General features: G+C 30.1%; 2 protein-coding genes across 13 annotated transcripts in view; one reads left to right on the forward strand and one right to left on the reverse strand.

Moving 5' to 3' along the window:
- The first annotated feature begins 741 nt into the window (after window positions 1-741).
- Window positions 742-6,275, forward strand: LOC111427355 (Cyclic-AMP response element binding protein B). 8 transcript variants are annotated; one of them, XM_023062461.2, is made up of 7 exons: window positions 742-1,179; window positions 1,885-2,062; window positions 2,255-2,401; window positions 2,455-2,581; window positions 3,804-3,875; window positions 4,111-4,242; window positions 4,369-6,275. In XM_023062461.2, exons 2-7 carry the CDS (start codon window positions 1,904-1,906, stop codon window positions 4,596-4,598), a joined length of 867 nt encoding a protein of 288 aa, XP_022918229.1. In that variant the 5' UTR covers window positions 742-1,179; window positions 1,885-1,903; the 3' UTR covers window positions 4,599-6,275. The 8 variants fall into 8 exon arrangements, with proteins under 8 accessions (XP_022918229.1, XP_022918233.1, XP_022918231.1 ...); XM_023062465.2 differs by having other exon boundaries at window positions 1,885-1,984; XM_023062460.2 differs by having other exon boundaries at window positions 795-1,510.
- Window positions 6,276-6,848: 573 nt separating this feature from the next.
- The window catches only part of LOC111427492 (regulator of G-protein signaling 11), a 31,628-nt gene continuing 21,380 nt past the window's right edge, over window positions 6,849-17,096 (reverse strand). For 2 of the 5 annotated variants that reach the window (XM_023062659.2, XM_023062661.2), the window contains 6 exons: window positions 14,993-15,196; window positions 14,690-14,911; window positions 14,399-14,635; window positions 13,949-13,999; window positions 11,105-12,025; window positions 6,849-10,788 (listed from right to left, as the gene is read on the reverse strand). In XM_023062659.2, coding sequence (XP_022918427.1) covers window positions 10,728-10,788; window positions 11,105-12,025; window positions 13,949-13,999; window positions 14,399-14,635; window positions 14,690-14,911; window positions 14,993-15,196 — 1,696 coding nt within the window. In that variant the 3' untranslated portion in view covers window positions 6,849-10,727. The remainder of the gene's footprint in view (window positions 10,789-11,104; window positions 12,026-13,948; window positions 14,000-14,398; window positions 14,636-14,689; window positions 14,912-14,992; window positions 15,197-17,096) is intronic. The other 3 variants (XM_071194097.1, XM_071194098.1, XM_023062660.2) reach the window with 3 other exon arrangements.

Here is a 17,096-nt window from a genome sequence, read left to right on the forward strand (position 1 = left end):
TTCCTATCGGAACTTGGAAAAAAAGATAAAGAAAGAATTAGCCACTTATTCCACCGTCCGAGAGCGATAATTTTAACCCATTTGCGTAACGAGTAACCTTGAACGTTCCTCATACACTCTCTTTCTTTTTCCAAGCCGCGTCCCACTCTCCATCGCCTTTTAATATAAACTCTTTTCCTTATCACCTTTCTTTCACTAATTTTAACATTAAAAACTAAGTAATTTAATAATCACCCAGTTTTACCCCTCAATAATACACCCAAATTCGTCGAGTATGACGTCAGAGAAACCACATGCTCAACGACTTGCGTCATTCTATCTTAAGATGACGTCATCGTGAGTCATTCAAGTGTTGACACATTAATTATAAAGAAAAAGGAATAAAATTATTTTTTATTATACAAAAAAAATTATTATTACTTCAAATCGATTATATTGGAAGGTTTTTTAAAATTCTAATGCTATTCTATATTTGATTTGATTGACAGATTAATTTTTAGGTTAAAAATACGTCAAAATGACAAATATATAGAAAGTTACCGAAATAAATTGAAATTTATTTAAATTAATTTTGATTTAAAAATTTTATATGTTTATTATTAAAAATAATTACTAATTATAAGTATTACACCTAATTAAAAAAAATTTATTATTCAATCATTAAAATGAAGTTGGTAAACTTTCAAAAAGCAACTAACTTCATGTTGGTTTTTGTTGGTGCCAGCCGTCATAGTCGTTACGTTTAGTGAAAAGTGACACGTCATCGATGACGTAACTTCTCTTCATAATTAATCCGCGATTTACTCTCAAATAACACAAATTAATAAAAAAAATCCATTACAATACGATTTTGGTACATTTAAGATGTGGATTAATAATTATATAAAAAAATAACATTCAAATCTTTCCGGTTGTAAAAGATTTTTAGTAGTGCGTGAAATATATTGGAAGTAGGAAGCGCGCGGTGTAAGGAGGGTAAACTATTTGCCGTTTTTGATGTGATATGGTGGGGATTAAATAGAATAGAGAGAGAGACTTTGCCGCCATTGCTGTGACGCGCGAGGGTGCTCAGTATTCTCCTCCAGTGACGAGCGCCCGCACACTTTGACGTGGCTACTACGTATTACGGCCGTTGCCCACTCCGATCACAGCTCGCCAGTGACGAGACACACGTAACCGGTAAGTACCCCACGGGTGTCAGACAATCGTCTCGGAACCGATCAGAAGAACAAAAATAATCCGGGTGAAAGAAAGAAAAAAAGAGAAAGGGGGCGCCCCCATCAACAAAGCTAAAAAGTTATTAAAACGTCAGTTTTTGTTATTGTTGTGAGTGAAACGAAAAAAAAAAAGAAGAAAGCCCCACTTCAAAATTAAATATTGTTGTTGTTGTTACAACTTGTGTGCGGCCCCCTTTTTCTACTATTTCAGTGGTGTTTGGTGCGCGATATTGAAAATGTCTGTTGCAAGGCTGTTGGAGTGCGGCCACGAGACGACTTTTAGCGAAACGAAGGTATTATTGAAATCAACGAAATGGCGTCTTGGAATAATTCAAGTTTTAAGATGAATTAGTACGGGATTTGTTAAAAATGGGGCAAACTTTATTCATAACATTATTTTTCTTATTATTCCCCCCCTTTCTTATTATTTTTATCTATCTCTTGTTGACAACCTAGTTACGAAACGAAGATTTGTTGGTTAGGTTATCTGTCAACATTTGACATTTCTCTAAAACAGTTGTACCAACCGATTTATCATTTTAGTACTATATATTTCGAAATTTTAAATAATTTTTAATAAGAATGAAATAATATATAATATAATTTTTAAATACAAATTAATTTTATTTTTTTATATTTAATTTATATTTTTGTTTATTTTTTTTAGGTGTTTGATTGGTCGAGGAATGGAGGGCATAGTGGAAGAAAATGGGTCTGTTGACCCGTTGGCACCGTCGCCTGATCCTCAAGTGGCGATAGCCTCCTCGGTAGGCCCCACAAATCAACCCCACCTCGTCACCGCCACTAACATTGTCCATCTAACCCTGCCCCAGACACAGGCGCAGGTAGGGGTGTTCTACTTAGCCCCCACTGTGCATGTCGTCATTTTAATGTTAAATTTGTATATGATTTGCATGAATTAATTCTTTTTTCACAAAAACTTTTATTGTATAAACTTTTTTTACCTAATTATTAATAATTTTATCATTTTTTTTATTAATGATAAGAGATATTGATAAATCGTTACGATTTTATAGGTACAATCAGTGATTCAACCGAATCAGCAATCAGTTATACAAACAGCAACAAATATACAGCCGGTTTTAAGTAAAGGGAACGTTATATTAGTGGGAAAACCAAGTTCTGTCATTCAAACGGCTCAAGGTGGATTACAAACATTACAGGTTTGGGTTAAATTCATTATTTTTTAGACAAAAATTAATTAATTTATGATTAGGTTGTTGAAACAGCAAGTGACGACAGCTATTCAGAAGAAGAATCTCCAAAGAAACGACGGGATTTATTAACCAGGCGACCATCTTATCGAAAAATACTTAACGATCTTGGAGGTGGTGAAATAGCCGGTGAGAAAAGATACCTTTTAGTGGTAAAATTATACTTTATGACTATTTTATTAGAATTCTTAATAAAAATTTGAAGAATTTAACGTTTAAATGTGATTAAGTTGACGATTTTTAATTTTGAGGTTAAATTATTTTAATGGGGTCATACACGATTTTTTTTTTATTATATTTTCTGAAAGTTTATATAAAAATATAGTTACCGTTATTTTTTTTTTTAATATTTTCGAACAAAGTCATTGTTAAAAAAATTATTGAAAATTTATATACCCATTTGCGCTTTTAAAATTCCCGCGTTGATGACGTACGATTCTCACTTTTACGTCCCCTGCTCCCCGCTCAAATGCGAGAAAGAGATGAACGTCATTTAGGTTGTATTGAAAAGAGATAGAGTGTTTGTAGGTTATGTTTATTATGTTTTGTTCATGGATGTAATAGAGACACTGTATTACATCCATGGTTTTATTTTGACACTGTCACACCGCAAGCGCTATCTAACGGACAATTTAACTTGTTTTAGGCAGTGCGGTTCCTACGTCACAGAAAAGCCGCGAAATTATTTCGTTTGAATATTTGCTATTTTTCACTTCAAATTACGCAAAATATAAAATTGATCAAAATATTTCTTTTACTTTGTGTTCATGCATATACTTGCATATATCGTGTGACATAAAAATTTTCTCTAAATTTAATAAGTGTGTATGACCCCATTCTTATAAATACCATGAGATGGCGCAATAAATAAAATTAATGACATTTTTAATATAATATGAGTTGAAATGTTTTTTTTTTACAAAAAGAATTTAATTAGATAAAAATTAGATTACGATCAAATTAAAGAAAAAATAATAAAAGCGATAAAAGTGAGGTTAGATTCAATAAAAATCGAAAGATTAAATTTGAATTGACGTAAATTAGGATAAGCTTAGTATATAATGTTGTATGGATGTTTTAATAAGATTGTCATAACCTATAATTTTTAAAAATAATTCCTAGAATGAATTTTACCCAAAACCCATTGTTGATTTTAATATTTTTTTTTAAATTAATAATTAAAAAGATGTGGTATGGGATAAGTTAACCTAAAAAGAAATTACCAGCAATGGGCTACCAAAAATATAAAAAAAAAATTTTTTTAAATATTTATTTAGATGATATTTTGATAAACATAAATGAATATAAACAAACAAATTTAGTTAGTAACGACGATTTGCTGTTTTCGCAGAGACGAAGGTAGAGCTGACGTCCTCGGAGGCTGACAGTGAGTTGTCATCTCATTCTATCCCATACCACACAGGTTAGTTATTCATTTAAAAGACAACGAAAAGAGAGATGGGGAGAAAAGGTGAAAAACGAAACAAAAATAATGTAACCATCACAAAAAATGTTACTAACCAATCAACAAAATCCTAACCACAACATAACCTCCCGGCATTTTGTGTAATAACTACATTTAATCGCTTAAAATTAGACTTCAATGTTTATTTTTTCATTAAAAAAAACTTTTAATAATCTAATTGTTATGTTTTTAGTTATTCCTGCTGGAGCAATTCAAATTTCTAGTGGGGAAGGTGGACAAAACATACACACACTAACGATGACTAATTCTACGGCGGGAGGAGCCATCGTTCAATATGCTCAAGGACAAGAATTTTTTGTTCCTGGTAAATACACCATAAAATAATTAATCTCGATATTTAAGTTTCAATATAACCTAAAAATTTTGTATCTGTCACTTTGACGTTTTTAATCAAAACATAACCTAATTTTAATTTTATTATTTTTGTTAGTTGTAGCACAAAGTGCGAGTTTAAGTGGTGGTGGTTCGGAAGATCAAGCAAGAAAACGCGAAATGCGACTGTTGAAAAATCGGGAGGCGGCGCGCGAATGTCGACGGAAAAAGAAAGAATACATAAAATGTCTTGAAAATCGTGTGGCTGTACTCGAAAATCAAAACAAAGCGCTCATCGATGAGTTGAAGTCGCTCAAAGAATTGTATTGTTCTCAGAAGACGGACTGAGAGACGTTTTTCTTTTTGTTAGTGTTTTCACATGAGAAACGTTTTTATTACATTTGATTGTTCTCAAAGAAGAAAACGAAAACAAAACTTTTTTGGAAATGGGAATGATGAAAAATAAAACACGTAGGGAATAAAATATCCTTTTACATTTTCGGTTTTATTCAGTTTTTGTTAATATGTGCAATAGGTTTTTATGAGATGAAGACAAAATCACTTTGTAAATAGGGATGATGAACTGTAAATATTGAAAGCAATTTTTTTTTGGTTATAGGTAGATTTATAAAAAAGTAATTGTATAATTGGGTAGGATTGAGATCTGTTTACGTTTAGAACTTTTATTATTAAATCTTTTTTATTTATTATTAATTAAAAAGAGGTTACATAGCGTTTACGACTTATTACTGTAAATCAATGTTGGAATACAACAAGAAGAGATATAAATCGAAAGCGCTATAAATTATTTAATACTTTAACGCACAAAATTGTTATTTTTAATCAAAAATATAAAAGGTGTGTGTTAAAGGGTTAAAGAGAAAATTAAAAAAAAATTGTTGGTTATGTGCTATTATGATGGTATGAAATTTTTATATTATTGTTAAAAATTAATTTTTGTTTATAAAAATCTTCTCGAATTCATGAATAATGTTAACAACTTTTTTTTTGTTGTTTTGATTCTTATAAACAAGAATTTTTTTATTAAAATGGGCTCAATGTCATAAAATAAAGAAAAAAGGTTTTCTTTTCAAAATATTATTAAAAAAAAAAAATGTAAATGTGTAATATTTCTTTCTAGGTACGTCGCAAGGCTTGTGAGATAATTGTAATTAAAAAAGAATATTAAAAAAAGAAAAAATACAAAGTAAGAGTTTTTAAAAAATTAAAAGCTATTATATACAGCTAAATGTAAATGCTATATATATATTAATATAAATATATATTCATATTTTTTGTATAAAAATCAGAATAACAGATTATTTATTAAAAAAAAAAAAGAAAAGGATCCAAAAAAGAGATAACCTGAAAATGGAGTGCCTTGTTGAATTTATAGGGTTAGTTTTTAAGAAAATGGCTTTTTTTGTCGTTACGTGTTCCGAAACGGTCCCGATATTTTTAAAAATAACCCGGAAATAACTAAACCTAAAAAAAAAAATTGTGCCATAAAGATTTTATAAAAATTGGCTCATTTTTTTTGGATCGTTTCGCGGACGCTCTAAGTCAAAGACAAAGACGCCGTCAACTTAATTAATAGATATTTTATGTACTTTTTACATATCGATTGATACGAATCGAAGATAATATAAAAAAATTACTAATTTTAAAATAAAAAATCAGCGAAAATCCCAGTTGTTGTTTAAATAAAAGAAAATACAGTAAACGATTGAGTCATTGAAAAGAAGGGTAATTTGTCCTAAATTAATATTATTGTAACAGTGTTTAAAAAAAGAAAAGTGAAAAACAATATATTTTTTGTTGTACCGTTTACTTTGGATTCTCGTCACTTTTTACCTCTTACCATTTTTAATTTTAATTTACTTTTTAATTTTTACTCTATCGAAAATAACGTTTAGCTAATTTGTAAATAATTCATTGTATAACCATAGATGTTATCCGAGTATTAGTTGATTTATTATAATATAAAAAAAATGATGGAATAAAAATTTAAGATAAAAATGCTAATAGTTACGTTTATTTATTAAATTATTTGTTATTTATTACAATAAATAATTTAAGTTATGATTTTAACAAATTTCAACGTTATTGTAGTGTATAGATTTAAAGATAAAAGCGACATCTTTTGTTGAATAGCTCAACTCACTGTAAGTAGTTGCCTAGAAGCATTTTTAGGACGTTATTCAAGAATTAATACATGATATTGAAATAAAAACAAATAACCATGGGAAAATTGAAATAAAACATGGGTTAAGATCCTAAAGGGTCTATAAAAAAGCAAAGTTGAATTAAGAGGAATTTGCTATAGAAAGGAAATTATACAGTTACCTATAATACCACCTGTCAAATTATTGAAAATGTCGTCGTCTTCAAAAGTACCGCTAAACCCGAAACTTTCTAGGTCTAGTGTTAGTTCTAGTTTTAATTGTTATTCAGTGCTGACGTCACCAACGGGCCTTCGCGCTGCACTTATTCCCAGGATGTAGCAGTTTTTTTAGATTATATCGTCGTTGTCCTTACATTTAATTATCATGTTTAAACAACATAAAAAGTATTATTTTTATAAGAAATAAAAACCACTTTAACATTTCGTAATGTTTGCTTTATTGTTTCTACAATTATAATAACATTGGCCTATCAACAATCGATCCTAAAAAGTTTAAAATTAAAAATTAAATGACTAGTACAATACAATCTTTTTTATCGTTCAATCAAGTCATCGCTTTTATTATTTCTAAATTTTTTTCTTTTCAAAGATTTTTCTTTAATAATTATTAATATTAACATTGGTAAATACATTACTAGCCGATTATTATAAAACTATATACATCACTAAGCTCTTACTGCTGCCAAATATGTATTAATTTTTTTCATAATAATAATAATAATCAATACAAGTATTTTGTATAATCGATTCTTTACAAACATGATTTTGCACAATCATAAATATTTTTTTTATGTGACATCATGATAGATTGAAATTCAATAAAACAATTTCGAATTCACTATTATTATTATTAACTATTTTCTTTTAATTTAAATATAATTTAAATAGTAGTAGTGACATCTGGTTGGTTTTTATTTACACAACCCGACAACGAATTAAATGAGTATTAATTTCTTTTATTTTGTTGTTGTTTTATTTCTCATGGTGACTTGATTTAATTTTTTTTTTGGCAAATTTAAAAGTATTTTTCTAATATAATACATAATTATTATTTTATTATATTATTTTTTTTATAATTTTCAATGGTGTTTTCATTTCATTTCTTACTTACAAGTTTTTTTGCATTATTATAGTACTAACTACAACAATTATTAAGCACAACAATTTCTTGTATTTCTTTTTTATCACCGATTATTTCGAGTCTAATTCTAAAAAAAGAAAAATCGAGCACGCTTATTTTTTTCAAATTTTTTGCCACTTTTTCAGTTTTTTTTTCTAAACATACAGGGGTGTTTCTGTAAGTCGTGGTATAATTTTAATCACAACTACTACAGTAAAAATGATGACGATGCGTGTAAAAATTTTTGGTCTTAATCCATAAATGGCTAAGATTTTCTTAAATATTTTCAATACGGTTTGCCTTAAAAAGATAAAATTTGGCAAACAGTACAATGTTTTCATCAGATCATTTTTTATGTTATAATAATGTTATACAAAGTGTTCACAAAGGTTATTTATTTAAAACTTTTTTATTATGTCGTGAACCCTTAAATTGAAGGCTTTTTAGACATTTATGGGTTTAGATCATTGTGACTTTAGTACTTGTGATTAAAATTATGCCACCCTGTATTTATTCTTAAATTTGTTTGTTTTTTGTGGTATCGAAAAAAAGAACGATCTAAACAACTGATTTTGGAATGTTTTGTTTTTTTTTGATTGTATTTTTTGGTTTTCGATTTCAATAACAATTTTATTAACAAAATGAATTTGTTTAAAACATTATTCTCATATATTTTTTTTGTTTATAAAAATCAGAGCCGTTTTGATTTTATTATAGTTAACATCTAATAGCGAGACATCTAAAAACATCAAGTTCACATTGAAATATATATTTGTATTTTATATATATATTTTTTTTAAATATATAGATTAATTTTTTTTCTTGATTACGTTAAAGACATTTAACATCTTGAATAAATGGCTTAACACTAAAAAATACATGCACATTTATAACTTTTTTTTTAATATAATTTAATTAATTTTTTTTTGGTCCGATTTTTTTTTCTTTTTGTAAAAGCTGCACCGCATTTACAAAAATTTCGGAATTTATTTTTTCTCCTCGAATTAAGTATTATATCCTTAAATACTAAAAAAAGCCAACTACATACACATAAAAAAGATTAGTTTTTATTTTTTAAGTATATATGTATATAAACGTGTTATTAATAATACTTTTTTTTGGTTACTTATTCATTATTAAGTATTTTTAAAACGACCCTGATTTAAATTTTTTTTAAATCCCGATTAAATTCAAAATTTTTCAGTATTTATCGTGGTGAAGGCAACTTTTCAAAATTTCGTCGATAGATGGCTCCAACCAAGGGCTCAGATTTAGTAAGCCAACTTAAATCAACTCGTTCGAATGGTTGCCTACACAACATTACTTTTAAAATTTTTAAAAATTAACCGGAAAAATAAATAATTCTTTTTTCTATGGAAAATCTTTAATTTTGTGCTATTCAAATACTTTTTTGTTAATAAAATTGTTTTATATTTTCATAAATGTGATGTTATGTGTTAAACTTATCATTAAATTTTGAGATATGGCTGAGAATCTCGATGAAGTTTATTTAAAAAAAAAATAATTTCTACAATTCCAAGAATTTTTTAAAGAAAAATGTGTGTTATGATGTTATTAATGGTATATTTAAATATCTGGAGAGTACATACTTATTAATAATACAAACTGTACCTATGTACTGTATACAAAAGTGCACAAAGTTTAATGTCTCAAAAAAGGGACAGAAAGGACTGTTGAGAAGGGACAAAACGATTAAGATCTTTACAGACAGTCGGACCATCCTAAAGGCAAGTCAGGCTTACATGTGTGAATCAACACTGAATTAAAGAGAGAAGCTGGCCAAACAGGACACCCTTTATTGGACCCCCAAACCCGGCATAGAGCTTTTTTGCCTCAGCAAAGGGAGGCATAACATCCCTAAACTACCATCTCTTCAATATTGGATAAGTTGAGAATCAAACTTGTTGCAACGACAAGTCAGATCTAAGTAAGATATAAAATTTTCGGGAAGGTGTGCCTGACACTTACTGACATAAAGGAACAAGATTTTGGAGCAATACAAAGATCTGTCCTAAAAAATTTCATGTTTTGATGTTCTACATTACGCTTGTGTCAATATAACTGAATTTGTGTTCGTCTACGTCGAGCAGCTCCATGTGCAGACGGGCTTGCTTGCTTTGAACCCAATTCTGTCGCGCAAAATTTGGATATACCAAAAACAAACCAAAAGAAAAAACCAGACAGAATTTTTTACTACAGCATAAAGCTGGAATTGGAGAACCAGAATCAACAAGCCATATTCAACGCATCGATGACAAATAATGACCATTAGTTTTTTTCCTATAATATTATTAATATTGCCTGCTTTATTGCGTAGCTGATTTATTATGGAAGTAATCAAATGGTACAGAAAAAGACTTAAAATTTGTACATTTGAGACACAATGTTGGCAATTTCACTTCTGGGTCTCTAGAAAATAACCTAAAAGAGATTTTGTTGGCAACACGAAAAGCAGTCAACATGTTAAAACCCTAGTTGGTAATGTAGTGCCTCGGCTACAAAAGACCTAGACCTATATAATGTCTATTATGTTGATTAAATACGTTAAACTTCATTTTAAAGTGTCATATAATCTCCAGTTATTTAAATATAATCACGATGTATGATAAAAAAAATTTTTCACAATCGTTTTATATCTGATATTGTTTATTAATACTTATAATTAGTGAATGTATTAGATTTTGTGGTACTATGGATCTTCGTATCATTTTATTCATAAGGATAAAAATGTATTGAAATACTTTTCGGTTATTTAATTGAATATGTTAAATTGGTGGAGATTTATTTAAGATTTGATTGTAATTTATTTAGGAACATTAAAAGATGCAGGTACCATAATCTAATAAACTCATTTAATCAATTATAAGTATCCATAAAAAAACATTTTTTTTAAATTAAATATATAATGTATTTCAGATTTTGGTGTAGCAAGACTCGCACTTTGTAGAACTTTAAAAATAAATTAAAAAGTTTGAATTAAACTCAACTTATTTTAAAGTTTTGATTTAATTTTAAATGTTGAAATCTTGTTATAAAAAAAATGAAACGTCCAGTATATATTTTTTGTATACATTTTTTAGTGGCATTTTTTGTGGGGTTTTCTTGGTTTTATTTAATTATTTTTCTAAATATCTTTTTTTAAGTAGACATTTTATAAATAACCGAGTGTGGCATAAGTCTTGACGAACGGGGTGTCCACTTTGCACGACTCCCTGTGGGGCAACAAAACATGAGGAATTTTAGCGTACGGATTTTTGCGTAAGGTGACTGCCAATTTTCATAATTTTTTTTAATCCTTATTAAATGCACCCACCTTACGTTTTTGTTTTTTTTTAACTTAATTTTATTCAATTTTAATTAAAAAAAAACGGTTTATTTTTTGTGATTTTTTTGGTGTGTTGTGCTAAAGGGAATTATTTTGGTTTAAACTTTTTTGTGCTCGAATACTTAACTTAAAAAAATATATATTTATAAATTAGTGGTTGTGCGAATATTTTGCAAAAAAATTTTTTTTGTTACAACACTTACTCATCTTCCCATGGACAAACGTCGTTCGATTTAGCTTCAGCATCTTGGCCATCACCGTCACCGGGGGTTTCCGGCGCAACTTCACTTATCGGTGATTCACAATCTGGTTCAGCCAAAGGAGCTAATTGTTTACTACTTGAAGTTATTGTTGTTGATAAAGCTCCGCTTGTACTAGGAATTTCATCGATTAATTCCTCGTAAACTAAAACAACATCGGTCATTTTATTTTTTCCTTTCTCGTTTCTTTCATTTTCATTATTATCATCATTATTATCATCGGGTTCTTCAATTTTTGCCTTTTCATTTTCCTTAATCTCTTTATTTTCTTCAATAACAACGTAATTATCGTCCGCCACTGAACTAACACTAATAATAGGAGCATTTGCACCTGTTACAGAGCACGTCTTAACTAGACTATGACTCTTTTTAAATGTTTTTTGCGTAGAAGAAGAAGCAACATTATTATTGTCCTTTTCCGTTTCCGTTTGGGGGCACTCATCCGATGAAGAAGCAGCCCTTTTCGGTTGTATACTCGATTCGGATGTTGTAACCGGAAGAGGTGCCGAAATCGATGCCCTTCTTGTGGCATCAACTACGTAAGATGCCGTCGAAAGTCTTCGTGATGAAGATTGACCGCGACCCCGATTATCACCATCCAAAGTAAATTGTTGTTGAATGCCGCATTGTCTTCTTAAACGGTCCGAAACATCGGAAACGATTGCCACGCTTACATCTGATGATGAACTCCCGGAATCTAATTGAATTGAATTTTTTCGTGATCGCGGTGGTTCCGTTTGTTCCCAAGGACAAACGTCTTCAGATGTAGAAGCACCAGCTATTACGGCTATTGATGGTTTCTTCACCCTGCGTGAAGATGAGGATTCGGTGTCAGTTTCTTGTTGTTCATCCGCAACTTCGGCCCTAATATACCATTGTTTTTAAAACAATTTTCAATCAATTTTTATAAACTTTATATATTGTTATTTTTTTTAGGTTAGGGGTAGTGTTGAGGACGATTGTTGTGCCTTTTAATGGGAATTATGCGCATACAAAGAATTTAACATTAAATAATTGATTTTTGAAATAATAAAGTTTTTTGTATGTTGAGCCGAAAAAGATTTGAAGTGATCTTTTTAGACTCTTAGAAAAATTAATATTAAAAAACTGCAAAAACGAGCTTCTCAAATAATACACATTGAGAAAAAAAATTAATTAAAAAAAATTATGTGCTTTTTCAACATACAAGTATACCACAATTATGGACTAATATTTCAGATAATCGTGATCATTTTCAGGAAAAAAATGACTAATTAAATTAAATTCGTTTCTGTACCGTTATTGTAACATATATTTTGTAGCTATATTCTGCTTTATTATAAAGTTATTACAAAAGAAGTGGGTGTCTTTTTACAGAAATTTTTACTAAGAAAATAAAAAATGTGCACAGTTGCTTGTGTAATACTTCGCGTTCTGTGAGATTATATCCCTAATTCCATGAAAGGTCAGAACATCCATTGCAGGGTTTCCCAACCTTTTTTTCGTGGAGCTTTCCCGGATTATGCCCCGCTTTAACTTTTTCTTTTGATATACAAAATAATCTCGGCCGACTTCGAAGACGTCATTGTTGGATGGCTGACGATAATTTCTGAAGTAATTTTCTGCGTGAAATCAGAATCCGAGCTCAGAATTGGACCATCACATGAGGATTTTGAGTTATGTGTAAGAGGCACAATATTACCCAGCATATGGATCAGTTACAGAGGAGATGCTAGTCCGAATTTTGTATTGTATTTAACTTTTATGGAATCTCTTTGTTTGTGTTCCATAGATCTTATGCCAGATCGCCTCTTGTGTTGATTATGTGGCTGATCACGTTGAAGTGACTAGCAATAGTTGGCTAACATGATGGAAACGCTCTTTTCCAGCGTCTTAAGAACACATGATTTACAAGCTAAGTGTGGAGCCCAAGATTTATCTTGATTAGAACTTGGTATCTTGAAGTAATTTTTTGCTTAGCAAACGTAAATTGACTAACAAAAACTGTCAGGATCATTCAAACACTTTCCAAAGTTTATTAAAGAAGAAATATCGTGAGAACGGCTGATGAAAACTTGCGAAGAAAATTTGTACAATTTGTTACATAGGTCTATTTCTTATTGTTTTAGAATAAAGCTAAAAATAAACTTTTTTTTAGTGTCGTCAAAGAAACAAGATATTGAAATTGCAATATCTTCTTTTATATAATAATTTATATTGTAATAAAGCATAAAGACCACGACTGTAAAAAGTTTTTGTCATAATTACGGCATACTTTGTAGAAAAATAAAAATATCTACATATTTTTTCTTGTTACTTTCGTGACACAGCGACTTTCTGTTGGAAGCATGCAATACACGATTAGATTTATGTACACGCTGCCGTTAAAAAAAAAATAAAGCAAAATATTACATTAAAACTGATTCCCCTAAATATTAAAGTCAAATTGATAAATCTAAATTTGTAAATAAAATAAAATCGAGGCGAGATTACGTTCAAACGTAATAAAAAAGAAGTCAAAAATTAAAATAAAAAGAAAATAAAGAAAGTGTAATGTAAATTATGGGGTTCGTACACATTAAGAAAAACACAAATATCACAAAAAAGAAGGTAAAAAGAGTTGTGATAATTATTAGGATTGTGAACAGCCACAAATATCAATATTATTAATAATAAATGTTATTTTTTTTTTAATTGTCTGGCAAGGGTCAAGAGATCACACACCGACGTACAACACCTAGAAATCGAGATATACAACGGTTTGGCACGCATGAATTTTAGTTAGTGCCAAATGAATGTCCAACTTACGGGCTTTGAAGGTGCGTCAACGGAGCTTTGGAGTGGCACGCGAGGTCGCCCCTGAAATATCGTGTCAAGCATGACTTCTAGCTACCCGAAAAAATGATATAATATGACCAAATTCCCCACAAAAGTTCCATGTATAACATCAATTAAGACATTTCTCCAAAAAAGATTTTACTTAATAAAAAGAGACGTTTGATATAATTGATGTTATAAATTGGTGTGCCAAGTTAAAAAGAAAATCAAATAAACTAATACATCGGAAATAAAAAATTGATTATAAACCAAAAAGATTGTGTTAAATGTAAAGTTTTACCCCATAAAAAAAAATTGTTAAGCTCATGCGCGTGCACAAAGAACTATTAATCAATATATAATATCAGTATGATATATAAAGATTTATGGAAATTTATTGGCGATTTATCCAAAAAGAATTAAAAATCTTTTTCTATTTACCTGTAAGGAATGTCGCTAAGATTACTTTGCGAATGCGAATGTGGCACTCTGGTGTCTCTAACACCGGAAACGGCGAGTTCATGAGCTGAACCGGAAAGACTGCGATCGCTACCTCTTCGTTTTGTTAACGCCCCAGCAACCGAACTTCCCGATGGAGTTTGATGTTGGAGAAGAGCCGCGGGATTTGGAGGTGCCGTTGATGATATTTTCTTTTTCGCCGGGCCAAAACCAAAGAATCTACACCAATAAAACAATTAAAAATAAATAAACACATAAATTAATTAAGTTAACCTTTTTCTTTGTAAAGGCTGTTTCCCATTGGCCAATAAATTTTTATAATGTTCCGAACGGATAAAACGCGGATAACAATCCTTTTTGAGCAGAAGGGTGTAAACGTGATCTTGAGCCGCATCAAATGTAAATCGGGTTGGGTTCTTCATTTCGTGGTGCACTCTTTCCATCGTTTTACCATCAATATTGATTTCGCAAGGAGCGCCTGGTGCTAAAAATTCTCTGAAAAAAATTAATTTCTCAAATTATAAAATGAAAAAAAAAAAATTTTATATTAATTTAGATTTAAATTTAAAAACCCACTCAAAAATATCCTGGACTTTTCGTTGTATTTGCGACTGTGACGATCTTCTTAAATCGTTCACCGCCGTCCAAAACCGGATGTTCTCATGACTATACTCTTTTCTTAAATAATTCGTAAACTCTTGTATACCGGTCGGATCCCTAACCAATTCTTCCATCGATAAACCCCAACGTTTTACTCGTTTTTCTGTTGGTACTTCAACACTAAAAAAAGTAGAAAAATAAGTTTAAAGTTCTTTTATCACTTGGAGATATGATCAATACGAGTCGTTACAGTTAGCTTTTCTGTGCTGGTTAATGAATGAGTCTGAATGCTAATTTGTACAGTTGGAGTGGAGAAGGCGTTTCTGAAGGCTTTTGTGATTTAAATTACGTGTCCGATTAGGTTACCAACTATCGAAGTGGGACCAGGAAAACCGAGCAAAGGTCAACTTCGAAACTGTAATTGGCGAATTTCAGTTTCTTTTTACTTGTTGAAAAACAAAAAATAACAAAATGAGAGAGGTCAAACAATTCGCTAAATAGAATTAGTTAAAAATTTGTACTTCAAAATATACAAGTATTAGTAGTTATTTGAAAAGTTCCCACTTCAATTTTTGGAAATTTATGAAAAAAATGTCTTATTACACTAAATTTGCAAGATAAAATTGACGTGTACAATTTGCATAAGTAGGTGAGAGAGGTTACGGAAAGGGAACTGTGAGAAAACTTGAAGATGATGCGGGATAACTGATTATGGGTACGGTAGATATAAAAGAAAATTGGAGAATGTAAATAGACAACTTTTTTCGACGAAAGAGGGGTTCCATCATCCATTTAGACTGAATTTGAAGCTATTATCATGACAGATGAACACACTCATCCAGAAGAAAAGTTCCGAGACCAGACGGAATATAGCTGCTTAAAGATAAATCCATTAAATTCTTGACTGACATATTTAATAGTACTGGAAATATCTCAAATGAATGGCTCATCTTTGAGTTTATATTGTTGCGAAAGAAATAGGGAGCTAAGTGACTACAGAACATTAGCCTTATGAGTCACATCTTTAAGGAATTTAGAAAATTATGAAAAATTAACCTTACCAAACATTCTTTTCCGAGATGATTGACAGGCGGACACAAAACTGATCTATCCTAACAATCCTTTACGATATAATTGGGGTTTCAAAAGAAATCTGACCTATTCTAACATTCCTTGATGCTATACTTGGAGTTTCTTCGCGCTATAATTGGGATTTCAAAGGATAACCGACCTATCCTAACATTCCTTTATGCTTTAATTGGGATTTCTTCACGCTATAATTGGGGCACAAAAGAAAACCGAGATTCCTTTACGCTATAATTGGGGTTCAAACATGTGGATAATCATCACCCCAATAGTGTGTATTATGGGAGTTGAACATTCCGTGTAGCATAAAGGTGGCCTCGTCGGTAAAATGGATATATTTTAAAAAATTTGCAGCTCTTGGACTTCTCATATTCCTTATGTTAATTGTTGGATCTTGATCAACTAAATCCAAAATTTTCAGTGTTCTATCAGAAAGCAAGAACCACCTGCAATCTGATGACTAAACAAAAGCCACAACATCAGCATTTATATCAAGATCAAACTCATCAGATGTTATGTTTTATCAGTGCTTTTCTATAGAGTGGAATCGTAGACGTTAACCGAGGCAACACAAAGAATGAAAATATTTCAAAAACGAGTTGAATCTTTATCTAAAATAATATTAACTCATTTCAAATATTAATTTATATAAGGATATATACAGGTGACTTTTTTTCCATGTTTAGTATAGAGAATTTTCGTTATATCGAACGATATAACAAAAAAACGGTTTTTTCGAGATATCTAGTTAGCTATGCATTTTATCCAAAAAAAAAAAACAAAAAGCTCATTAAATTGAGTTCATGAAACTGCAATTCTGTCCCTATTTAATCGTCTCTCTGTCTCCGCTAGTTTTCGAGATCTCCATGCTAAACATGGAAAAAACTCACCCTGTATATAAGATATAAATATAAGGAATATAAATTATATAAGAAAGATCTGTTTGAGTAATTTGAAAAATTCAATCAATTTTGTTATAATGTAGTGAATTGGA

Source organism: Onthophagus taurus, chromosome 2, assembly GCF_036711975.1.
Source record: "Onthophagus taurus isolate NC chromosome 2, IU_Otau_3.0, whole genome shotgun sequence".
Taxonomy (NCBI): Eukaryota; Metazoa; Arthropoda; class Insecta; order Coleoptera; family Scarabaeidae; genus Onthophagus; species Onthophagus taurus.